Source organism: Lissotriton helveticus, chromosome 9 (assembly GCF_964261635.1).
Source record: "Lissotriton helveticus chromosome 9, aLisHel1.1, whole genome shotgun sequence".
NCBI lineage: Eukaryota > Metazoa > Chordata > Amphibia > Caudata > Salamandridae > Lissotriton > Lissotriton helveticus.
In genome coordinates, this window is record NC_136070.1 from 1,136,310,838 (window position 1) to 1,136,337,201 (window position 26,364).

The 26,364-nt window shown below is 47.1% G+C and overlaps 1 protein-coding gene across 8 annotated transcripts in view; it reads right to left on the bottom strand.

Moving 5' to 3' along the window:
- SLMAP (sarcolemma associated protein) overlaps positions 1-26,364 on the bottom strand; it is a 1,084,481-nt gene that overhangs the window by 231,227 nt on the left and 826,890 nt on the right. For all 8 annotated transcript variants that reach the window (XM_078661565.1, XM_078661566.1, XM_078661561.1 and 5 more), the window contains one exon: positions 19,914-20,234. In XM_078661565.1, the coding sequence (XP_078517691.1) occupies positions 19,914-20,234 (321 nt within the window). The remainder of the gene's footprint in view (positions 1-19,913; positions 20,235-26,364) is intronic.

A 26,364-nucleotide genomic window follows, 5' to 3' on the forward strand; every position in this document is an offset into this window, starting at 1 on the left:
TGCTCTTGAATGTACAGAACAAAGAACTAAGATGTCCATCACATTTCATGGAATTCAGACGATTATATATGACAGTAGAGGTGGGAATAGGGAACTGAGAGTGCAGCAATGTGAAGCCCGATGGATCCTTAAACTACATGCGGTGGAAAGGGGCATTAATATTGACTCAGAGCTACAATACTTTTTGGGAACTTGAAGTTGTAATGATTCTGGCAAGCACACAGGTGTAACCTATTTTCAACCCATTGCATATAAGAACTTAGTAGATGTCTGTAATATCAGAGTATAATTATTACGACATGTCTTGTGGTACTTGCTGTTCATTACAATTTGGACCTCTTGGGTCTGCCCCATGAGGGAATTGTTATATCCTGAGTATGTATGAAATCGAATTAAGACGAAAAATGGAACAGACTTGTTTGGTCCTTGATCTAGTGCTATCACGGTAGACTGTAGTTTGGTGCTGTCACAAATCGTACATATAACGATTGGATATTGTGATACATGGTGGGCTTTCCGGCAGGGATGTACAAGTTACTCACATTCGGTAACCATGTATTTGGTAGAGACGATTCTAGCAGCAGATTCCTTCATGTAGAATTATCCCAATGCGTGCGACTGGATCCGGAAACTTTTTTCCACAGCATCCCTGCGCCACGGGGGCGGGGCGACATCACACGACTCCGGCCAGGCGTCATCCGCGCACGTGACATCAGCGTGGTCACATAAGACCCGCCCTGGCGCGCCTACGTCAGTTTTCTTCGGAGAACTTTTCCGCACCACAACGCGGAATCACCAGATAAACAAGCATTTGCAATGCAATAGGTCTCGCATTAGGAAAGTTTGAGCTATTGGTATTGTACATTACACTTTTTTTATTTATGTGTTGGTTTTGAAAATAGCGAAATTAATAGCTTTGTCATTTACAATGCCAATAGTTATAACTTTTGCAAATGTGACACCTATAGCCTTTGTAATGTAATATGTGTTGTATTTACGTGACTTAGAGGCATTGATATTACAAAACAATTTATTTTGTTTTTTTAAAATAATTAATACTTAAATAAAAGTTATTGTAATTTATAATGCTAATATCTTAAACTTTTGTAAATAACTATTGTGAAGATTAATGGTTTATTGCCAGGATCAAAACAATGTGTATGCTGATTTGATACCAGTACGAAGCAGACCAAACGATATATGGGGTCCACTGCAGGACTATTTATTGAAAGAGGCAGCGGCATCAGCAGATTCAGATAATGACAGTCGAGAGTGAAGGCTGCAGCGGCTGCTCCCATGTGCCCTGTTTTTTTTTTCCCGCTGACACAGCCGGAGGTACCCAATAGATTCCTGTGTGGGATACTATATCCATCTATTCCTGAGTAGGGGATAACCTGCCGCTTGCTCTGTATGGCGCACGGGGGGTCTATACGAGACAGGGTGTGTGGCTTGGAATGGCCCAGATTCAGTTTCACAATGATGCATGAGTGACGGTGTGTACAATCCTCCTGCCTGTTATTTTATTGTTCTGTTTTTGATGCCCTCTAGAGACAACTGCCTATGCTGTAATATCTTACTGTTTTGTATTTGGGGGGTCATGTGCTAAAATACAGCTTGAGAGCTGATATCTGCGTGATTCCGGCCTGCTCGGACTCGCCGACCGACATATTTATTTATGTATATGCTTAGGAATGCAATGTGAACCTGTGTAACCTACTTGAATGCCGTTTCCTCTTGCTGTTTGTCAAGAAAACTTTATAAATAAAGATTTAAAAAAAAAAAACTATTGTGAAGATTATGTTCAGTGTATTTTATTGTGACGAAAATCCAAGAACAGAAGTGAAATATTAACATTTTTTTGTGACATTTGTAATAAAGCTCGAAACATTGAGAGAACATATTTGAACCAGTTGTTGAATGGTTGCACAGATTGATGCTGTGGTGGCGCTGAGTGATGTTGTGGTGGCGACGAGTGATGCTGTGGTGGCGACGAGTGATGCTGTGGTGGCGATGAGTGATGCTGTGGTGACGAGTGATGCTGTGGTGACGAGTGATACTGTGGTAGCTACGAGTGATGCAGTGGTAGCGCATAGTGATGTTGTGGTGCCCCTGAGTGATGCTGTGGTGGTGCTGAGTGATGCTGTGGTGATGCGATAGATAGACACATACATAAAAATGTTGTCATTTACAATGCCAATAGCTCTAACTTTGGCAAAGGCGAGACCGTTGCATTGTAAATGTTTGTTGCCGTTCCTACTGGTCACAGTTTCTTTCTTCTTTTTATATGTTCTGGATTTCATCTCTCTCACACTCTCAGTATCATAGCCAGTGTATTGTGGGCCACACTGTAAGGAAGTAAATGGGCCCCACGGCTACTACTTGATTGAAGGGTTCAGTGCGCTGCTTAAGACTCTGAGTCTTGGTGACACTGCACCTGCTGAACTAATTGAAGCTACGCCACTGCACTCTTTCATTATCTTTGTCTCATCATGTCTCCTTTTAGTCCTCCTTTACTGTTGACTTCCCACCCCTGACCTCTGTTATGGTTTTCCCTTTCTTTTCTTTTTATGAAAGTTTTTTTGTCTGCAGACAGAACAAACTCATAAATAATTATAAGTGTCAACACCACTCCCCCTTAAGCTGTTAAAGTGGTGAGTTTGCGACGTCACTGATTCAAACTATTGCACAACATCCCAATCTCGTCACACTATGCATCATAAGCACATCTGTCTCGCCATCTTAAGTTCATCACACTATGCGGGAGACAATGTGCGCTGCTCTTTTCACAGGAGCGCGCGACGGAGCGTGAAACTGTAAGGCAGGCACACGCGCACACACCAGTGAACTGGAGCCTGTTGTGCCACCTGTAGCCCTTGACCTCCCTGCGCAGCTCCAGCGATACGGAGAGAAAGGGGGTGGGGCAGCGGCACCGCCGGAGCAAGCTCCCTTCCTGGCCTCGTCACCGAGGGCGACCTCTGCTGTAAGTCCGCCTGAGAACATTTGGTGCCCTCTCTTGCCTTCCGACACAGCTGCCAAGTATACCAAATTGTTGGTGGGCCCAGTTCATGCGAACAGTTATAGCGAGGTGACGAGCGTTCCCCACAGGAAGCCTTTACTCACAAGCACCATGGTCCACGGAAAAAACCTCACTAGAATGAACTCGCTTTAACTTAAGAACACATAGCAATTTGTGTATTCATTTGGTGTAGCGCATGCCAAACCAGTGCTGTACGCCTAAGCTTGCCATTCTTGGAACTCAAAAAGCAGGGACAAAGAAAAACAGGTAGGGAATAATTGGTGTAGGTTCATCCTCTACAGTCATATGTGAGAAAAAAACATAGCAATGTGTAACATGCATGCCGTTAAACAGGGCTTTAAGTGCCGGTTCCTGCCGATGCTCAGCACTGGCATGTCTAAAACCAGGATGCCAAACTTCCGAGGCGTGGAACGCAGGCGAGAGAGGCGGGCTCTACTTCGATTCGCAGGAGCCTGCAAAGTTCCGGCAGATTCCCCGCCTCTGTAGCAGGGTAGCGGTGACGTAGCTCGTCCGGAGCACGGCACCTTGGAGGCAGAGGGAGCCCACAAGCAAGCAGGGATTCCGGGAGAAGAAAGCAGGGATTCCAGGAGTGATGCAGTTCTCGGTAGAGAGCAGGAAATGCATAACGGTACGAGGAAGCAAGAAGAGCCCGGTGAGTGGGGGGGTGGGGCGCGTGTGTGGGTGTAACTGTGTGTGTGCGCGTGTGTAGCTGTGCGTGTGTGTGTATATGTGTGGCTGTGTGTCTGTTAGCTGTGCGTGTGTATATGTGTCTGTGTGCGTGTGTCCCGATGCATTGTGCCTGCGTGGGTGTACGTGTGTGTGCGTATGCCTGAGTGTGGCTGTGTGTGATTGAGAGAGGCTGTGAATCTGAGGCAGGGGATGTGCACGGCGCCGTACGCGCCCACGAGGAGAAATCGGCGCTCGTGCCCATCCCCTGTCTCAGGTTCCCAGGAGACGGACAACTATAGTTGTCGAGCTGGACAATGCTTCGCATTGTACCTCCAGCTCGGCCTAAAAACTGTGGAAGCATGGGAACATTGTGCAAAGAGAAGAAAAATTGGAAAGAAGCGGTGACTAACACCACCACACAGAATAGTGGCAACACTGTAGAACCCAAGGACAGGAAAGAAGAAAGAGCAAGCAGAGCCCTGCGCAGCCACACTGTCAGCCCATACACAGTCTCCCACTCCCATGCCCCAGAGGCAAGGAACATGCGTAAAGTCATGGTACACGTAGTAAACCTACCACCCCCATCCAGAGAAGGGGAACCAGTCCCAAGACAGACAGGAACATCAACACTCCAAGCCACCCCAACATAGAGGGTACCACCCACAAGGGACACGGCAAGACAAGGCCAGATGACCCTTAGTCAGGGAATATAGCACTGGAAGGAAGGGAGGGGAGGAAGGAACAGGGATAGAAAGCAAGCTCCCCCTACCTGGAGTAGCCAGGGCAGCAGGGCACCGGAACACCAGAACCCAACCCTCCAAGAACCAAGGAGGAATGAACCGCCTCCAGGTGGAGCAACCCGTACACTCACAGCAGAGGAACCAAAAGCAAGGGCGGAGAGGCCGAAGCATCCCACTCCCCAACAAGGCCACACAACTTCCACCCAAGACCAAAACAGGAAAAGCGGAAGAAGAAGCCTAGAGGGCCCAAGGAAACGAGGGAAAAGAAGGCGAACCCACTGCAGATGGAGAGCAGTCTGCCAGCCAGAACAGCACCGGCAGTTAAGCGGCCAGAAGCAAGAAGAAGAACAGCCCGAGGCCCCAGGAAGGCAGAGCAGGCGGCGCCTGGCAAGGGCTAACACAGGAGCATCCCAGACCTCAGGACAGGAGCAGGGAAAGGAGGAGAGGCCCGGGCACACCACTACGAGTGGCCACGCACATGACCTCAAGGAGCAAAAGCAGCCGACACAAACGCCATGGAGAACAGGCACCCGAAGGCAACCAGAACTCTCCAGCAGAGCGCAAGCCATATGACCTAGGGTACGATAAGCCCCAAACATGGGAACCCGCTAAGGAGGAACTGCCGCAGCAGAGTTAACAAACAAAAGAGCCATGGGGAAAAAAACACCCCCACAAAAGGCTTGACAAGCAGCCCAAGCAAGCAGAAGGCCTAATCTCAGGACCAAGTCTGCGCAGCAATTCCAAAACATACACATAATCAACAAAGGGACAGTCCAGCAGCCAACAATGCCAAAGACCCAAGAAGGACCAAATGGCCAGAAAACGCACTCCACAGCCAGAACAACCGGCCTAAGAAGGCCCAGAATCAACCAGACTCAGGAATCACTGAGGAGGGTACAGAGGATGATAAGGCGGAGGAGGAGGACGGAGCCCAGCCAAGAGCCTCTGAATGGCAGAGTCGGCCGGGGCATGGAACAACAGGCTGCCATCAAACGGAAGATCAATGAGTCGCTCCCGAATGTTCTCAGGGAATACTCCATACCGAAGCCAAGCATGGAGACAGAGAGCGACCGAGGAAGCCACGGCCCGGCCCAACACCTCTGAGATGTCCAGGGCGGAGAGGAGAATAAACGCCGCCAGCTCCCGGCCATCCAACGCATGATGCCTTAAGTCCATTTGACCACCCTCCAGGGACGCTGCGGATCCTGGAGACTCAGCCGAGTCCCACAAACAGGAGGAGGCACGAGCCAGCGCACACAAGGTCTTCAGAGCCCGCAGGGCAGCGCTGGTCGAGCCGAACATGGTGCGCCCCCAAGAGTCCAGCCAGCGGGCCTCTCGGGACGGCGGACTCAACAGTGGTGGCAGGGAGGGAAAAGCAGTCCGCAAAAGAGGACTGGAGGCCGAGGGGTGGAGGGATGGAGGGAAAGGCATGCCGGGTCGCGCAGCGCCGGGAGCTGCCGGTGCAGAAGATGCTGAGGCATCCGGTCACCTGAGGCAGGACGCCTCCAAGCTCCAGTCAAGGAGAAAAGGAGGGAACCTTGAAAAGGAAGCAAGATCTCCCTTCCACCAGAGCCCTGTTGGAGGACCTCCAATAGATGGTCAGCTTGAAAGTGAGCCACCGGGTCACCCATATGCAGGATGCCCACAGCCGTGGACACCGGATGAGCGAAGGCCGCACCCGCCTCCATAGGGCCCAGGGGCGGGGAAAGCAACTTCTCCGTGGGCGATGGCTGCAAACTAAGGCGGCCATCCCCGAGGCCAAGCGGGGCAGGCAAGGGCCAGACCTGGAAGTCAGAAGGAGCCGACGAATGAGGGACCTGCCGCTCTTCCGAAGAACACCTCTTCCTCAGGAAGGGCGGGGAGCCGCCCTTCAACGCCAGTGAAAAAGACACCACACGGTGACCGGTCTCCTGGGAGGATTACACAAATATACAGGCTGCCTCCGAAGAAGGAGCATCCGAAGACGAATCCGCGGTACGACCCCTGCCCAGAGCCGTAGAGTCCGCTGCCTGAAGCGGGGTGCCGGCACCATCCGGCGTCACCTGACAAGGTTCCTCCAAGTCTCCCTGCACCGGGGACCGGAGCGGAGACTGGAGCGGGGCTGAAACTGAACCGGCCCCGGGGCGGCGCCAGTACGGCGCCGACCTCACCTCCACCGAGGTAGCCATCCGCGTGGGGGAACGAGACGGGCCTGGGGAGTGACACGAAGCCCTTCGCCAGCCACCGCCCAGGATGAGGCGTAGATCGCTCGGCAACCCATGAGGCGGTGCCAGGGATGATTCCACCTTCAACTCGCCCCCCGTCGAGGCGGCCACCTGCGGGTAAGTGCGAGAGGGGCCCGGAGAGAGGTGAGGGGTCCTCACCGGGAGAGGGGTAAGGAGGGTTCACCGACCCCTGTGGCTCCGCACAGTCCAGCTGCTGCCGGCGCCGTAACGGCGTCACCTAGGCATTATACAGGACCACCCTGTCAAGGGACCGAGAGGGGCTCGGGAATGCGACCCACGCCCCGGCGACCTCCTGCGACACAACAGGTACTCCCACAGGAGTTTGCGGCGAGGCAGAGATGTTGTGGCCTGAAGGAGGTACCCCAGTGGAGCCGCACCCCAATGACACCACACCCTCCAAGCCTGGATACGAACCAGTCGGCGCCGGAGCCACCGGCAGCGCCGCGGAGGGTCCTGCGCAGGGCGAGAGGTCAGCCGACGCCCCAGGAGGGAAGGGAGGGAGAGATGCCAGCGAGGCCTGCAAAGCCGCCGCGTATGTCTCCATCTGGACTCTCGATGCCCCAACACCGGGAAACGTTGGATAGGACAACACGCGGGCCTGCATCACCCTCGGAGAGTCCACTCCCCCGGTAGGCCGGAACCCAGCCCCCGGTCGGCCGGAACCCAGCCCCCGGGGACAAACTGCGACACATATCCACCGGGGAGCGACGCTCACGTGACATCGGAGAAGGGCGAGGACGATGACCACGGCCGAACCTGAAGCTGTCCGCTGAAGCAGACCGAGGGCAGGACGTCGACCTGGAGAGACGCGCCGAGAGAAGTTTCATGCGGCGCTCCCGCCGCGACTAACTGTTGACAGGCCTCACAGTCGGTGGTGCCGTGATCCTCCCCCAAACACCACATACAAACGGGATGCGGGTCCGTCGCAGACATAAGACGCCCACAAAACGTACAAGTTTTGAAGCCTGAAGGTATTGGCACACTGTTCCACCAAAAAAAAAAAAAAAGGAGAAAAAGGGATCCGTAGCAAGGTTCAGATCCGCGTTGCACGCGGAAAAGGAAACAAAAACTGACGTAGGTGCGCCGGGGCGGGTCTTATTTGACCTCGTTGACATCACGTGCACGGACTACGCCAGGGCGGAGTCGCGTGATGTCCCCCCGCCCCCGGCACGCAGGAATGCTGTGGCAAAAAAGTTTCCAGATCCAGTCTCAGACCTGGGGATAATTCTAGGTGAAGGAATCTGCGGCTAGTAGTCTCTATCAGATTCCCTATAATCCGAAGTGTACACTTACCTGTTTTGACATGTGTATATTCCCTGTCTTCTTCGCCTACACCCAAGTTTAGGTATAACGAATGTTTTTATTATCTGTCTTTGCCTTCGGATTTCTAATTTCATTATGGCACGATTAACAACGTCTTCTTTTGGATTCTCTTTTTGATTCTAATACACTAACTGGGCACAATTCCTCACTCTTACCTTTGCCAATAACCAACATGGATGCCTGCTTTTGCTCACCTTTGTATTCGTTATGAAGGGCCGTTGGACTTTTCGACCCTTCATGACTGTTTATTATAATAGAGAGTGTCGTAATTGACCACTCTATCAGTTGAGGCGATGTTATGGCTAGTTTCCTCCTACTTTTGGAAGCACCCCTTACTGTTCATTGATTTATTAAATCCACTGTGTGGCCCGTCTATTTTATTAATTGACATTGGTATGGCTTGGTAGTGGAACATTTAACGTTAATACACCAATATTTTGGTGAACCGTAGTTTGGATTGACAGATATAGGAAGTACTCTAAATAACGTTACACTTATGGGCATTTTGCCAATCTCTTATTTACAATGCACACTGGTCGAGCTGGCCAGCTTCCTCGTAATGAAAGTTTTTTCCCATTCCAATATGGCGGGCATTATTTGCGATGGTCGGCTGAATAAGTCAATCTTAATGTTCGATCGTGAATATGAATGGCATTAATCGACAGGCATCTTTGAACATGATATGTACATGGTGTATTTTAAGGGGTTATAATTAAAAATATTATTGACTAGTGATTCTCTCCTTTTAACATTGGCCTTTTACCTCTCACAGAAGGTCTCCTCTTTGTTAAACGAGTTTAAAATTAGTAGGTTTATGTATTAGAGGGCCCCATGGATAATTATGGGTACCAGTATTAGGATGGTATTTTTAATTTAGGAAGGCTGGAATATACTTACCAGTTGGTGTTTATTATTTGGTTTAGATTATTTTCTCTGTCGCTGTCTTGACTGCTCACAACTAATATGAAGGTAATAAAGAAAAATTATTGCATGCTTGGATAATTAGTGGTAAGTGCATGTGTTTTATATTGACCATGTTACTTGTGCTGTTTGGTCCGCTTTTATTTGATGGATTAAACAACGAACATTATCCCATGTTTTGTTGGTTAGATTTTTAGGGATACCATCAATTTCTGAAGCTCGAATTAATATAGGGCTTTCAGTGCAAATTGGCCCTGCGTTGTTTTTTTGCGTTTTTGGAGAGCTTTTGTCTCTATGATTTTGGTATCTCTTAACCTACTATGTGGGATATCGTGACTCATTTTGTATGATTTTCTTTTCCTTAGATCTTAAATAATAGCTCTTATGATTTCAATTTTAAATTTAGTGATGCACTGGGGCTGTGGTTTTATCCCCCTCCCTTCCTCCTCCTTTTCCCTGTATACCTTGTTCTATGCACTGACCTCTCATCAGAATGATGCACTTAAGAGTCAGCATTTGGCTTCTCTTTTGCTCACGTGGAGTTGGCCTCTCTCCAGTCAAGCTTCTTTCAGTGGTGATGGTTCATGTTTGTGGCACTCATGCCCACTAGTAATTTGTGCTCTTGTCTTTAGTAGCCCTGATGAAGTCTGAGGTGATGTGCCTAGACGAAACACGTGTTGGCTCAACTTGTGGCTACTTGTTACACTGATGGAGTGAAGTATACTGAACTCACACATGAAACTTGAATAAATCATCATGGCTCAACTTGTGGCTACTTGTTACACTGATGGAGTGAAGTATACTGAACTCACATGAAACTTGAATAAATCATCAAGAAAAAGGACAAAAAAGACTTCTAATTGGACTTTCTTTTTTTGTTCTGTGAATGTGGCTCAGAAGTTTTCTTTTCGTTTAGACGCTGAGCTGGGCCAGGCTCAACTGCAGAGGCAGGCCTTGAATAATAACGCTCCCTCGTCCTGTTGGATGACTTAAATAGACGGGGCGAAGACTTCTTACTTTTCTTTCTCTTGTAGGACTTACCGGATGACTACTTCGATCTTGGGCTCAGCGACCTTCCTCTCGAAAGGGATCGAGACTGTTGCGGCTTCACACGTTGAGCAGCAAGGAACTTGCAGCAGTGCTCCCTCAAGGCATTGGTGTGCATGGTGTGGAAGTCGACGCAGGTCTTCGCGTCATGGTCATGCTCGAAGCTCCAGAGTCAAACAAGGTGTGAGTCCGTCACCGACATTTATCTGTCACAGGTGCGACAGGGCTTGAAGCTGGCCTTCGGAGATAACATCCTGCCACACCAGGAGAAAATATACAAAAAAAGCTTTGACAAAATGTCAAAAAAGGTCAGTCAAAAAATGGCCGGGGAGTAGCTCTCTCTGGATCTGCACCGACAGGTGTGGAAAGAAAAGAACAGATGTCAGCGTGCTGGGGCGGCACCTTCAGTGGCATCACGCATGTCACTTCTGGCACAGACGACACCATGCGGAGCCGAAGGACACCACCTTACAGCGAACTGGGTACTGTTCATGAAAAATTTCCGGATCCAGTCTGGCGCCTGGGAATCTGTGTCTTGAAGTCTCTATCAGATATAAACAGAACACTCAGCATGTTTTCCATTTAGTGTTACATAATTTGCTTTTCATTTATCAAATAGTGTCATCCAATGGTTTTTAACCTTATGTCCCCAAAGCCCACTCACGGGGTCCGCGACTACTTAGAAAATGAAAAAATATTAACCGAATAATATAGTGTGCATAAAGTAGCAAAATGCAACACTTCACATTTATAGAATGTTTTAAAATGTTAACAACTTGAAATTAGAAGCTAATATCCTAGACTGATTCGTGGGAGCAGTGCAAGAGCATCATACACTATTGTATGAACGATGAGTTTAGAAAAGCTCCAACCTTCCCATTAAAATTAAATATTTGATTTAGTTTTTTAGAATGTGTTTGTGTATGAAGTGAAATGTTTCTCCATGTGCATTTGTGTGATGAATGCTTTTTTCTGTACTTTTTGTGTATTTTCTTGTGGTTCAAATCATCAAAAATGCTTATGACTGTGTCCCCGGCTTCCAGTAATGACTCACTGGGGATCACCTGATTTCAATAATGATTAAGAGGTGGTACCTGGGCTCCAATAATGATTAAGTGAAGGTACACGGAAGTCAAAAGTTTAAGAATATCTGGTGTAGTCCACCTGGTCGCATATTCTGGCCCTCCACATCCTCTTAATTCCATAGGGCTCGGATTTAGGATATAATCTTTGTGGAAGTATGTTTCATTCTCATTAGAGATGAACCTGCAGGCATTGGCATCTCTATTATTATAAGGTAACAAATCTAAGCGGTTTTCAGCTTTACAGTGATTTGTGTGTTAACTGGAAAGAACTTTGTGAGTTCATGAATATGAATATGTTTTGGTGTACCTTCCGTCTGTAGAATTTTTGGATAGAACTAGGATATGTGCATAAATGTCCCTGTGTTCACAGATTCTCCTACAAATGTGTAGAGCCAATTCTGCATTCCATCATTTGGTTTGTGTATGCAACCTAAACACGCATTGATAATGCCAACGGGTCTCGCCTATGGAAGAGCTATTGACTTTATCAAATTCTTTTAGCCATGTTGTGCAGTAGCACAACTCACTCTTTCTATTATAGACTATGTACCATATGTATCAAGCCTTTTTCCCGTTTGCAAACGGGCAGATTCTCAGAATCTGCCCGTCTGCGAATGGGAAAAAGCCTTTTGGGATGTATCATCCCAAAAAGCCATCGCAAAATAGAGAATCGCAAAATTTGTGATTCTCTATTTTGCGAATGCAATTAAGGAATTGCAAATCGCGATTTCTTAAATGCAATTCTGGAAGCACCAGAAATTTGCTATTTGGCCTTAAGGAATTGCAAATTACCACCAACTTGAAGTTGGTGGTAATTTGCAATTTTCTTTAAAAAATCACTTTTTAATTTTTTTAAAGTGCCATATGTCGCACATACATGCCCTTAGGGCATGTATGTGTGCAAAATGTGCACATATGCATATTGGAGAGGTGCAACAGGGTGTCCTTTTGGCACCCTTGCAACCTTGAAATTGCATTCTCAATCTGTGCTTCTCTAATTGGTAATCGCAAATTGAGAATGTCTTCCAATTCATTCCTATGGGCCTCCTAGCCCATAGGAATGAATGGGAAGGTATTGCTTATTTGCAAATCTCAATTTGCGATTCGCAAATAAGGAATATGTAGGATTCTCAAAATTTTTGGCAAATCCTACATACGTTGCATTTTGCGATTCTCCAATTGCAATTCGCTAAAAATCGCAATTTGAGAATCGCAAAACTCTTTTTTGATACATATTGCCCAAGCTCTATTTGGATCCTGGAACATCTTTTGTTCCAAGTGTAAGTATATGTGGTATCTGTTAAAAGTTTAAATCAAAGGCAATAATTGAAAGGCAATAAATGTTTATTCTTTGATTCAGGTACAAGAATGTCAGTGAAACCATGTCCCATTTAAGGGGATGGAATGTCCGAAGCTTTGTCTGTTTTTCAGAGATCAATTGAAGAGGTAGATTGCTACGATTCACTAGCCTAACACATGGGGATATAAACTTCAAGTAAAGCATTCGAAATACTAGCTACATGGTTAGCAAGTAAATTGCCTTCCTTTGATGAAATAAAGACAAAGTACCTTCCACAATTATCACTCATTATAAGAATTATAAAGAAGCCGACATTTCTCAACTTCTGCCCACTGGCCGATAATTTTTAGACCCATAAACGCGCTGTAAAAAATATATTAACAAGCAAAGCCTCTTGTCCAGGCAGCCAATGAGCCAGAGACTCTGAAGACAACAGAATGTGCTCCAAAATGAAAATGGATTCCACTAAATGGTGTGAAGCACCACAGGCAGTACTGCAAGCGGAAAAGTTACATACCAATGTTGGACAAGCTCCTAAGTGAGCACGTCACTAGTCAACATGTGCTGACTGGATTAAAGGCTCACTAAATGGCTAAAAAAGTACACAGCAGGGGTCTTTTTGGTAGTATTCGTGGCCAGGTCACTACAAAACACTGCTACAGCTACAGTACCTACACATTTGCTTCTTGCAGTCTTTGCAAGATGTCAACACAAGCCATAGGTGATATTGATGAAGCTTCTGGGGCACAGACAAAATTATCTGAATATGAGGGGTACTAGTACCTCCAAATGTACCCAAGAGTATCAGCTTCAACTCCACTCTTAATTACGAATACAATCTACATTTAAACCTGTTCCATTTGGAAAAGAATCTGCTGGAAGAAAGCCTCTAAAGATAGTAGCTTGAGCAAGGCTGAAACAAAAAGAAATACCCAAAAATTATGCTTTGTTTCATTTGTTAATCATATTCGTGACTCTCTTTAGAGGTCACCTTTAAAATAGGATTTGTGGTACACATTTGGCAGACTTAAAAGCAAACACATTTAAAAGTGCATTACCTACAAATAAATGACAAAACCATGTTTTAAGAAATCAATTTGTTTTCAAGAAATAGAAATGTTCTCAACCAAATGAAAATTGTCTTGACATGAAATATATTGCAGTTACAGATCTTTTTCTCATAGCGTAAAAACCACAACACGTTTTGCTATTTCATTGCTTCTTCAGTACTAAATAACAAAAAACATATGCAGCATAAGCATCTGATAACATGTCCAAAAGGGTATTTTAGTTTATAGAAAAACAAAAGAAGGAGTATTACCCGACGTATGGGCTGGAGGTTTTTCGAAGCTGGAATAATTATTCCTTTTCTAAAAAAACCCTCACTCACCACCTAGTGGTGACATGCTTCATCATCGGGGTCCACCCTGGCGGCCTAGCGTCACCAGGGTGTGCTTCGACACCGGTAATACAGTGGAGCAGGTTGTGAATTGTGGGTGCAAAAAAAGTGATGTTAAAAATTGTCCTGGTTTAACTTTGAAAAAGTGAATTTTATTAAAAAGCAACTGGACAATAATAAAAAATAGTGCGAGATACTGGAAGGGGAGTTATGACCTACGTATCTCTGTATGTGTTATAGTGCGTTGGTCAACATGTTTCAACCTTATGGGAAGGTTCCCGGTATTCATCAGGACCAAGGAGATGGACGGTATGAGTCCCCAAAAGACTCGCCCTATCCTAAATCCTTTCAATGCCAATGGCAAAATTGTACCAAAGGCGGATGCTCTCAAAAATAAGGAGCATGGGCAAAAACCTGTGGAGAGAGAAAATAAATGGGCGTCAGGCGCAAAACATTCTTACTGGCCTGTTACGTCATGCAGACTCTCAGTGCTTACATACTGCATGCCACAGTAGTGTTTTGAATGACCTCGAAAGATGATGAGCGTGATGATATCGTGTACGTGAACGCTTATTATTAAAGCCAAAAGGTTTATATATCAATGATAATAGGTGCGTGCAAATTTGCATGCAATAATGCTATTGTTATCGCCAAATTCCAATGGTAGGAGGAATTTCGTTGTTGGGTCGCAAATCTATCTTGATGCGCAATAATATTTCATAACGGCCACCCAGTGGTAGCCCATAATAATTATAATGCAGGTAACGGACATACAAGACTGACAAACAGGTAACATAGAGGAGGTCTCGTATACTGCATGGCAGAGGGCAGGCTTACTATCTGTAGTATTGTATTGTGCTTCGGCGGGCAGGGGGTAGGCACATCACGCGGTACAACGTATTCTGAGTGAAGAAATATTATGCCCGCGATTAGTTTTTACAAATGATGCCCAATGCCGTGGAGCGGTAAAATCTGGCTGCATAGGTAAGAATACGTGGCATCTCCCATGCTCGTATCTCGATTCAGTGGGGATCGGGATTTGTACTTACAGTTTTCTGGCGTGGCGAGAGGCCCGTAACCTACTTCTACCTTCCGCTGCTCGGCTACAAATGCCGCGCGGTCCGGTGCCAGTGATAACTGGAGAACGCTTCCGGGTGCGATCACGTGGGAGCCGCGTCACCGGCTGGGCTGGGTCTGGCTACGGCAAGCCGGGAGGGCCGTTGGTTGCCAAGGAAATGGGACGCTAAGGCATTCGCGCATGCTTTGGAAAGTAATTGATTTGGCCAAGCAAATGCGCTACAGATCAGAGGGCCAGCACCTAGCGATATTGGGCGAGGTGCTTGGAAAAATCGAACGCTACTGTGTTAAACCAAGGAGGAAGGGGGGGGTTGACATTATTACAGTGAGTGGTAGATGGCGTCTTAAGTGAACAGAGACTGTGGTGAGAATGTCACATAGTCTCAGTTATGGGATGAGTGTCAAGATGAGCATGATTGATTAAGGCTTTGAAGCCTAGGGGGTGTTAATAATGAATCTCATCCGTGGCAAAAGGTGATCAATGAGATTGATCTGGAGCCCTAATAGATGGATGTAATTCTCAGGGGAAGACAATATTCACTTTAGCACAGAAGCCCACGGAATATTATCGTTCAAGCCAATCTTATGGGTCGAAAGTCTATAGATCCATCGCTGCTCTTTTTCAAAGAGGCGTGATTGTGTGTTGGGGCCTGGTTGCAATTGTTCAATCACTGTCCACCTCATGTCATTTGGAGTGTGGTGGGCAGTGAGAAAGTGATCAGTCAGTTTTGTGATATTTTTCTTGCAGCGTATCGTGCTTCTATGCTCACAGATGCGCTGTTTTATCTTGAGGGTTGTCTTTCCTATATAGGGCTTTCCACAGGTGCATGTGATCAGGTAGACAACATTGCTGCTATTGCAGTTGGTGTGGGATCTTTGTTCCCAGACCCTGCCCTCTTCTAGATTTAGAGTTTTGGTGTTGTCAGTGAGGTGGCAGACACTGCAATCACCACATCGTGAGTGTCCCATCACTGGGGGGAGACCCCATATCTGTGTAAGAGTGGGATTGTTGTTCATGGTCGTGTTCCTGGGTCTGGTGTTGACCAAGCTGTCTTTTAAGCTCTGCGCTCGTCTGTATGAAAACAGAGGTTTTTCCCATTTGAAATTTCCTGAGTTTACTATGGACCAGTGTTTATTGATGCTTCTGCTGACTTGGTTCGAAATTGCGTTGTAGGTAGTCACGCATGTCAGTGGAGTTGTTTCTATGTTCTTTGTTGTTTCCTCCAGTAGGGCTTGTCTCGGTTGGTTCCTCGCTCTTTTTTGGCACTTGTGAATGATCTTGGGTGGAAGCTAGTGACTAACCTGTCATCACGAGTCCTATCAGAGACGGAAATACAAGTTCTAAACAAAGGACTTGGGTTTGTACCCACAGCCGCTCTGGACAAATTCAAATTACAATGTGAACTGGCGGCGTTCTTCAGAAAATTGAAGCTCAAGGCTTTGTTTGAGAAAACTCACACAGAGAACTCAGAGGAGACCACGAATGAAACTGGACTAAGAACAAAATCGACATTCGTACCTCCCCCACACACCATCCCAGTCAAAATCAACACTTTCGAACAGGCAGTGTTTAACGACATTGAAACCATGTCAGTTCCCACACTCTACCACAATAACAGCAGGTCAGAGAAAAAAGCCATAAATGACCTAAAAAAAGATGACACAATAGTGATCAAACCAGCGGACAAAGGTGGTGGTATGGTAATAATGAACAAAACAGACTATAACATGGAATGCAGACACCTACTGGGTGATACAAAGAACTACCTGCCACTCCCAACTGATCCCACAGAGGATCTACGCACAGAAATCATAGACCTTGTGGAAGCAGCGGAAGCAGCAGGCCACATCTCGAAACAAGAGGCCGACTACCTGAGCAAAACAGAAGCCAGAATACCATATTTCTATGTGGTACCCAAGATGCACAAAAAGAAACTGCCCCCCCCCCCCCGGAAGACCCATAGTATCCGGTATAGGTTCACTATTGGAACCCCTATCGAGGTTCTGTGACTTTTTCCTGAAAACCATTGTACAAGGGACATCCACATACCTAAAGGATACGAAAAATCTACTAACACTACTAGAGAACATCAAAATGGAGGAAAATACCATCATAGTGAGCTTTGACATTGAAAGCCTCTATACCAATATACCTCAGGAAGCAACCATTAATGTATTAAAGAAAACACTGGAAGAAACCACCTGGGACCACCGCACGCCCAAAGAATTCATCATCAAATGTACCACCCTAGCCCTGAAAAGGAACTTTTTCGAATATGAAGGATCTCTATACCTCCAAATAGGGGGCACATCCATGGGCAGTGTTTTTGCCCCGAGCGTGGCGGGGCTCTATGTTTTTGACTTTGAGCAAAAACATATCTTATCGCCAGACAACCCCTATTTTGAAAACATCAAATTCTGGCGAAGATATATTGATGATGTTCTAGCAATTTGGCAAGGCCCACAAGAAACACTAATGGCGTTCATAGCCTGGCTCAATAATCGCGACCCCAATTTACACTTTACCCATAGCGCTGACAAAGAGAAAATGGTTTTCTTGGACATACAAATCCAAAGGGAAAATGACACTTTAACAACTAAAACCTATTTTAAACCAACAGCCAAAAACAATCTGTTAAGGTATGAAAGCTTCCATCCGCGACCCCTGAGGGAAAATCTGCCTTACGGCCAATGTCTACGAAGAAATTGTAGCAAACTGACAGACTTTAAAAGCCAGGCAGAAGATTTCACCACGAAACTAATAAACCGTGGTTAACCACCCAAGATCATTCACAAGTGCCAAAAAAGAGCGAGGAACCAACCGAGACAAGCCCTACTGGAGGAAACAACAAAGAACAAAGAAACAACTCCACTGACATGCGTGACTACCTACAACGCAATTTCGAACCAAGTCAGCAGAAGCATCAATAAACACTGGTCCATAGTAAACTCAGGAAATTTCAAATGGGGAAAACCTCTGTTTTCATACAGACGAGCGCAGAGCTTAAAAGACAGCTTGGTCAACACCAGACCCAGGAACACGACCATGAACAACAATCCCACTCTTACACAGATATGGGGTCTCCCCCCAGTGATGGGACACTCACGATGTGGTGATTGCAGTGTCTGCCACCTCACTGACAACACCAAAACTCTAAATCTAGAAGAGGGCAGGGTCTGGGAACAAAGATCCCACACCAACTGCAATAGCAGCAATGTTGTCTACCTGATCACATGCACCTGTGGAAAGCCCTATATAGGAATGACAACCCGCAAGATAAAACAGCGCATCTGTGAGCATAGAAGCACGATACGCTGCAAGAAAAATATCACAAAACTGACTGATCACTTTCTCACTGCCCACCACACTCCAAATGACATGAGGTGGACAGTGATTGAACAATTGCAACCAGGCCCCAACACACAATCGCGCCTCTTTGATAAAGAGCAGCGATGGATCTATAGACTTTCGACCCATAAGATTGGCTTGAACGATAATATTCCGTGAGCTTCTGTGCTAAAGTGAATATTGTCTTCCCCTGAGAATTACATCCATCTATTAGGGCTCCAGATCAATCTCATTGATCACCTTTTGCCACGGATGAGATTCATTATTAACACCCCCTAGGCTTCAAAGCCTTAATCAATCATGCTCATCTTGACACTCATCCCATAACTGAGACTATGTGACATTCTCACCACAGTCTCTGTTCACTTAAGACGCCATCTACCACTCACTGTAACACTGTAACAATGTCAACCCCCCCCCCCCTTCCTCCACGGCATTGGGCATCATTTGTAAAACTAATTGCGGGCATAATATTTCTTCACTCAGAAATGTTACCTGTTTGTCAGTCTTGTATGTCCGTTACCTGCATTATAATTATTATGGGCTACCACTGGGTGGCTGTTATGAAATATTATTGCGCATCAAGATAGATTTGCGACCTAACAACGAAATTCCTCCTACCATTGGAATTTGGCGATAACAATAGCATTATTGCATGCAAATTTGCACGCACCTATTATCATTGATATATAAACCTTTTGGCTTTAATAATAAGCGTTCACGTACACGATATCATCACGCTCATCATCTTTCGAGGTCATTCAAAACACTACTGTGGCATGCAGTATGTAAGCACTGAGAGTCTGCACGACGTAACAGGCCAGTAAGAATGTTTTGCGCCTGACGCCCATTTATTTTCTCTCTCCACAGGTTTTTGCCCATGCTCCTTATTTTTGAGAGCATCCGCCTTTGGTACAATTTTGCCATTGGCATTGAAAGGATTTAGGATAGGGTGAGTCTTTTAGGGGACTCATACCGTCCATCTCCTTGGTCCTGATGAATACCGGGAACCTTCTCATAAGGTTGAAACATGTTGACCAACGCACTATAACACATACAGAGATACGTAGGTCATAACTCCCCTTCCAGTATCTCGCACTATTTTTTATTATTGTCCAGTTGCTTTTTAATAACATTTACTTTTTCAAAGTTAAACCAGGACAATTTTTAACATCACTTTTTTTGCACCCACAATTCACAACCTGCTCCACTGTATTACAGGTGTCGAAGCACACCCTGGTGACGCTAGGCCGCCAGGGTGGACCCCGATGATGAAGCATGTCACCACTAGGTAGTGAGTGAGTTTTTTTTTTTAGAAAAGGAATAATTATTCCAGCTTTGAAAAACCTCCAGCCCATACGTCGGGTAATACTCCTTTTGTTTTTCAATATCCTTGACCAGGGGAATAGGAGTATTCCTCGTCCACCCAAAGTGGACACAATCCCTTACTCTCCCCTTTGTTTTCCTAGTATTTTAGTTTATATTCATTTATCAAGGCAAATGTGTTTAATAATCTAGTTTATCATATCATCTGATAAGATATTTAACATTATAAATACGTTTTGCAAAATTAATCAAACTGTATATTAAATATGCTGTTCAGTATAATAAATACACTGTAGAGGGTAATGCTAGGAGCAAAAACATGCTACGTAACAAATTCTTTATAAAGAAACCCTCTAAAAATGCACTTAACTATAAAATTTGTGCGCTAAAAGATCAAGTACATTCTAACTCTTACCACGCAGCTGTGACGTTTCCTCCTTCTGCTGATCTTCCCATTTTCGATTCTGAAGTTCAAAACTGGATTGCAGATTAATAATTTCACTCTCGTAGTCTGCAGCAGTTTTGCGCCAGTGTTCAAGCTCTGCTCGCACCACATCAAGCTCTCTCTGTAGTTCCGCAAGGTCTCCATTACGTTCAGAAGCAGTTTGCTCAACCACTCGCTGAAGGAGAGCTATCTCTTCTTGAGCGTTGGTCAGATCATCCCTGGTATTTGAGATTTCACTCTCCTTTTCCTCACGAAGTACTTCAATATCATCCTGCAACCTGTGCAACTGGCCTGAAAAACAATGCACAATAGCCATGCATTACTTGATACAATAAGTAAAAAGGAGATGCAGGAAAGGAAGTACAGATTAAGTTTTAAATTAATGTACTTTATAGAATTTTCTTCCCTCCTCACCCCAGGTATACAACTTCACCAACTGAGATGATAAAAAAGGAAAGCTAAATACATTCCTCAGACTTTCTGTGAATGTACAAAGGAATGTCCTAGATTAATTTGCAGTCTGTTACTCTGCACACAACAATAAAGCAAAAATCAATCATTCGCACACGCTTATGAAAGAATTTGAAACATCGATTCTGCTGATAAAGACTGATGGTGTTGTGAAAACTTAAAAAAATAACATCAGATGAGGTTCAAATTTTACATTTAATAGTAAGATGAGAAGTTCTTTATTTTACACAAATCTTTATTTTAGACTAGTCTGAATCATCAATTAATCAGAGGAATTGTAAGCGCACTACTCACCCGTGAAGGTCTCAAGGAACGAGGGGGCTGGTTGGGGTAGGGTGGGAGGCTGCTCCGTTCAGTCAAAGAGCCAGGTCTTGAGTGTCTTCCTGAAGGCGTTCAGGGAGGGGGCGCGTCTGTTGTCGATCGGGAGCTTGTTCCAGGTCTTGCCAGCGATGTAGGAGAAGGCTCTTCCTCCTGTTCTGGTTCTGCGGATGCGCAGGGTTTCGGCGAGGGCGAGTGTGGTGGATCTGAGGATTCACTTGGGTACGTGGAAGGAGATTCCTTCGTTGAGGTATTGGGGTCCGGTGTTATGGAGGCATATGTAGGCAGAGGTGAGTATCTTGAAAGTGGCTCTTCTCAACGGGGAGCCAGTGGAGGTTCCGTAGGTGTTATGAGTGCGTGGGTGACGGTCTTCCTTGACTCGGGGGGATTCATTTGAAGGTCTTTTGGAGGATGCGGAGGGTTTTGAAGCAGCTGGAGGAGACGGAGTTGACCTGTCGGTTCATGGAGATGGGAGAAGTAAAGTACGATGCCAAGGTTTCGGACGTGATCCGTGGGGGTAGGGAGGTGGCCGAAGGCGTTGCGCCACCAGGTGCTGTCCCATGCAGAGAGGGAGGGTCAGAGGACGAGGATTTCGGTCTTCTTCAAGTTGAGCTTCAGGCAGCTGTTGCTCATACAGGATGCAAAATCCGGCATTCCTTCCTGGAAGCGGAGTCTGGTGGTGGTGGGGTCATGCATGAGGGAGAGGATGAGTTGGGTGTCGGCGGAGTAAGATACTATGCTAAGACAGTGCTGTTTAACGATTGCGGCAAGGGGGGCCATGTAATGATGAAGAGAGTGGAACTGAGCGATGATCCCTTGGGCACTCTGCATTTGGTTTCCGTGGGTTCAGAGAGAGGAAGGGTGCAGTCGGATTCTTTGGGTTCTGCCGGTGACGAACAAGCGGATCCAGTTGAGGGCGGTTCCTTGTATGCCGGCCTCGTGGAGTCTGGTGGCGAGTGTGAGGTGGGAGACCGTGTCAAAAGCTGCTGAAGGGTCGAGTAGGATCACGGCCACTGTGTGTCCTTGGTCGAGAAAGGTGCGAATGTCATCTGTGGTGGCGAGTTGGGTAGTTCTCGGTGCTGTGGTTGCTGCGGAATCCGGATTGGGAGGGGTCGAAGATGGAGTTTTCTTCTATGAACTTTGTTAGTTGTGCGTTGACTGTCTTCTCAGTAACTTTAGCTGCACAGGTGAAGAGGGAGATGGGCTGGTAGTTCTTGAGGTCTGTGGGATCTGCTGAGGGCTTCTCGAGCAGGGGTCTGACTTCTGCTCGTTTCCAGTCTTCGGGAAAGGTGCCGGTCATGAAGGTGGCATTGATGGTGTGTTGTAGCTCTGGAGAGATGGGGGTGGCGTCTCCGTGGTAGATGTGCGGCGAGTCGGGGTCTCTGGGGGCAACACCACCCCCCGAGTGGATGCCTTTCATGGTCGAAGTGGTCTCTTCGGACGTGACTAGTGTCCAGGAGGAGATGGTGGGCTGGCTGGCATTGCTGGAGAAGTGAGTGGTTGCAGAGTCAGGTGCCCGGTCATTGAAATTGTCTTAGAGGCTCTTGATTTTTAGTTGGAAGTAGGATCCAAGCTTGTTGCAGAGGTCCTGGGATGGATTGATGTCCATGGTTTCGCTGAGGGGCTTGGTCTATTCCTGGATGAAGCTGAAGAGTTCTTTGGAGTTGGCAAGGATTTTGGTTTGAATGAAGGTCCTTTCGGTAGTTCTGATGCGTTGGTGGTATTCCGTCATGGCGTTCTTGTGGGTGATGCGGTCTTCTGACATTTTGCGGTTTCTCCAGTTCTTCTCTAGACGTCTGCAGGTGCGTCTGTATTCTTGGAGGTTAGCGGTGAACCAGGTGACCTTCCTGGGGCTCTGTATGGTGGGGTTGCGTAGGGGTGCGAGCTGGTCTGCGCAGTTGGAGATCCATTTGTGTAATTCCTTGACTGGTAGATTGTCGTTGGTCGTGGTGTTGGGGCTTTGGGGGGAGGTCGCAGTTGAGGGTGGAGTTGAGCTGCTCCTCAGTGACTCTGCTCCAGTTCCTTCGCGGAGGGCGCAGTGCAGGTTTGGGCGGCTTGGGTCTATCGACGTGGAAGTGTTCGCAGTAGTGGTCTGTCCATGGGGGTTGTGTGGTGTGGCTGAAGTGGATATTGAGGTGGTTGAAGTAACACATAGGAGTTTCTGGTCATGGCTTTGATGCAGGAGACCTGGAGAAAACATCCTGAACACTTTAAGCAAATCTAGGAAGTCGGCAGGGATCTGGACCATGACAGGCCTGTGTAGCACTTCTTGATGATGTTGGTAATGGACATGTTACTTACCTTCGGTAACCCCTTGTCTGGTAAGAGACCTGATCTAGTCGCAGATTTCTTACCTTTGAACTTCCAGGCATCAGGCTGGATCGGGAAGATTTTGGATAGCAGTACCGCTGCGCGCCAGTAGGTGGCGTTGGTCAACTCCATGTGACGTCGTAGGCGTCGTGTTAGTTGTCGTGATGTCCACGTCCTTAATATAAATGCCACTTTGTCACATGGACACCAGTACTTTTCACGCCAGAAGCTCAGAGCCATGAAGTGAATGACCGTGGTGTGTTAAAGGCAACTAGGGCCCTGAAGGAAAAAGCCCTAGACACTAGAATCAATCCGCAGTGCAGGGAGGATGGGTGGGTCGGTAAGGAATCTGCGGCTAAATGAGGTCTCTACCAGATAAGGCTTTACCAAAGGTAAGTAACTTGTCTATCTGATAGAGACATCTAGCTGCAGATTACTTACCTTTGAACAGATACCCAAGCAATGCCATCCCTTAATGAGTGACTGCGGAAAGGATTAGACAAGGAAGTCCTGCAAAACAGAGCGACCAAACAGGTCCTCACTGCAAACCTGGGAATCCAGGCAGTAGTGTCTTGCAAATGTGTGCAGAGATGATCACGTGCCTGCTTGGCAGATATACAAAACGGCAACACCACGCCCGAGAGCCGTGGTGGCCGCTTTTGCTCTAGAGGAATGGTATCTAAGCCCTTCAGGAGGATCCTTCTTCCCTAAGGCATAGCAAATTTTGATACAGAGGATAATCAAGTAGGATATAGTCCTCTTTAGGACAGCACGCCCTTTCTTTGCACCAAAGTACCCTATAAAGAGTTGGACATCCACCCGGAACTCTTTGGTTCGATAGAGGCAGAACGATAATGCTCTTTTAGGGTCCAGACGATGGAGGCCATTCTCTTCCTTGGAAGGGTGCAGAGGTGCATAGAAAGTGTGTGGAGTAACCAACTGCCCTATATGAAAGGGTGTTACCACCTTAGGTAGAAAAGATGCCCTTGTGTGGAGCACCACTTTATCTGGAAAGACCATCAGTTAAGGAGGCTGTGCTTACAGTGCCTGCAGTTCGCTCACACTACTGGCAGAGGTTATTGCCACTAAGAAGGCTGTTTTGATGGTGAGCAACAGTAGAGGGAAGTTGTGTAGCAGCTCAAACGGTGCACACATTAGAAAGGTGAGAACCGAATTAAGGCCCCACTGTGGCATAATAAAGGGTTATGGGGGAAACAAGTGGGTTAACTCCTTCAAGAATCTCTGCACCAGAGGGGATTTAAAAAGAGAAGGCTGATCAGACAGCCGAAGAAAAGAGGAAAGGGCCAAAATGCCCTGCAAAGTGTCCAGAGCAGAGCTCTGCTGGGACAAGGAATGTATAAAAAGGAGGATATCAGATACAGATGCAGACAGACTGTCAAGATTTGGACCATCGGCAGGCGTATACCGACTTTGTGGAGGGGCACCTGGCTGCCAGTATAACCTCACAGACTTTGGGAGGAAGGTCGATAGCTGTCAGCTGTCGCCGATCAATCTCCACTGAAGGAGGCAGAGAGTGGACAGGTTTGGGTGGAGAACCCCCCCCCCCCCCCCGCTGCTGCGACAGAAGATCTTCCTGAAGGAGCAGCCTGATCGGAGGATCGATGCTCATTGCCAGAAGCTCAGGATTCCAGATTCTTTGTGCCCAGTTCGGAGCCACATGAAATGACTTGTGCCCAGTCGCTCCTGATCATTTTGAGCACTCTGGGTAGGAGTGGTATGGGCGGAAAGAAGTACAAGAGAACGGAGCTCCACCCATTATAAGAAGCATCTTTGAGCGAGAGCCACCTTGGAAACTCTAGTGTGCAAAATTGCTGACATTGCGCGTTCTCTACAGCGGCGAACCGATCTAACCAAGGCTCTCCCCACTGCTGAAAGAGTCCTTGCGCCACCTCCAGATGGAGACGCCACTCATGATCCCCCAGGCACCTTCGGGTGATTTTGTCCACTCTGGTGTTCATAGAACCGGCCAGATGCTGAACCACCAGGGAAATGCCCTGCTGTTCCAGCCGAGTGCAGAGACGCAAAGCCTCTTGACACAGGGTCCACGACCCCACCCAGCCTTGCTTATTGCAGTACCATAGGGCAGTTGTGTTGTTAGTGAACGCCTAAACTAGTCTCACCTTGATGGACGGCAAGAAGGCTTTTAGTGCCAGCCAGATCACCCGAAGCTCCAACAGGTTTATATGGAACCGGGCCACCATCCTAGACCAAAGTACTCTGATCTCCACCTCTCCCATATGGCCGCTCCATCCCAGAAGGTACACATCTGTCACCACTGTGAGATCTGGATGGGGAAAAGAGAGGGGTCTGACTGACACAATCGCGGGTTTGATAGCCACCATTGCAGGTCTTTCGCAGTGTCCCCCTCACCCCCGAGATCTGGACCATGTCAGTGAGATTTCCCTGATGCCGTGCCCATCGGTACATCAGTTCCCATTGCAGAGTCTGCATGTGCCATCTGGCATGGTCCATAAGGAGGATGTATGTGGCCATGAGGTCCAGCGGCCTCAGAGGAATTTTCACCAAAATCCAGGATAGATGTTAAAATATCAGTATCATAGCCAAAATATCCTCGACTCGCCACTCGGGAGGATAAACCTGAAACTGCACTGTGTCCAGAACTGTTCTGATGAAAGGGAGCGTCAGGTGTGACTTTGGCACGTTGATAATGAACCCCAGCGAATGCAAGAGGCTTGCCGTAGACCGGAGATTGGAGACAACTGCTTGAGACAGGCCCGCCTTCAACAACCAGTCATCGAGATAGGGGAAGACTGGAATCCCGTGATCTCTGTAGATGAGGTGCGACCACCGCCATCACCTTGGTGAACACCCATGAGGCACTGGTGAGGCCAAAGAGGAGCACAGCAGACTGAAAGTGCTCCTGGCCCACTGCAAACCGCAGGAAGCGACGAATGGCCAGCAGGACTGGAATGTGGAAATAGGCGTCCTGCAAGTCCAACGGTACCATCCAGTCTCCCAGGTCTAGGACAGACAGTACCTGAGCCAGAGTGAGCATCCTGAATTTCTCCTTCTTGAGGAAGCTTTTGAGGGCTCAGAGTTCGAGGATAGGACAGAGGCCTCCGTCCTTCTGTGGAACCAGGAAATAGCGGGATTAGCAACCACAACCTATTTATGGCCCGGGAACCCTCTCTATAGCACCCTTGGCCAAGAGAGCCTTAACTTCCTCGCAGAGTAGCAAGAGATGATCCTCCGACAGCAGGTCATGAGTTGGAGGCATAGAGGGAGGGGTAGTCTAGAAGGGGAGGGAGTATCGCCTTCAGACTATCTGTAACACCCACCT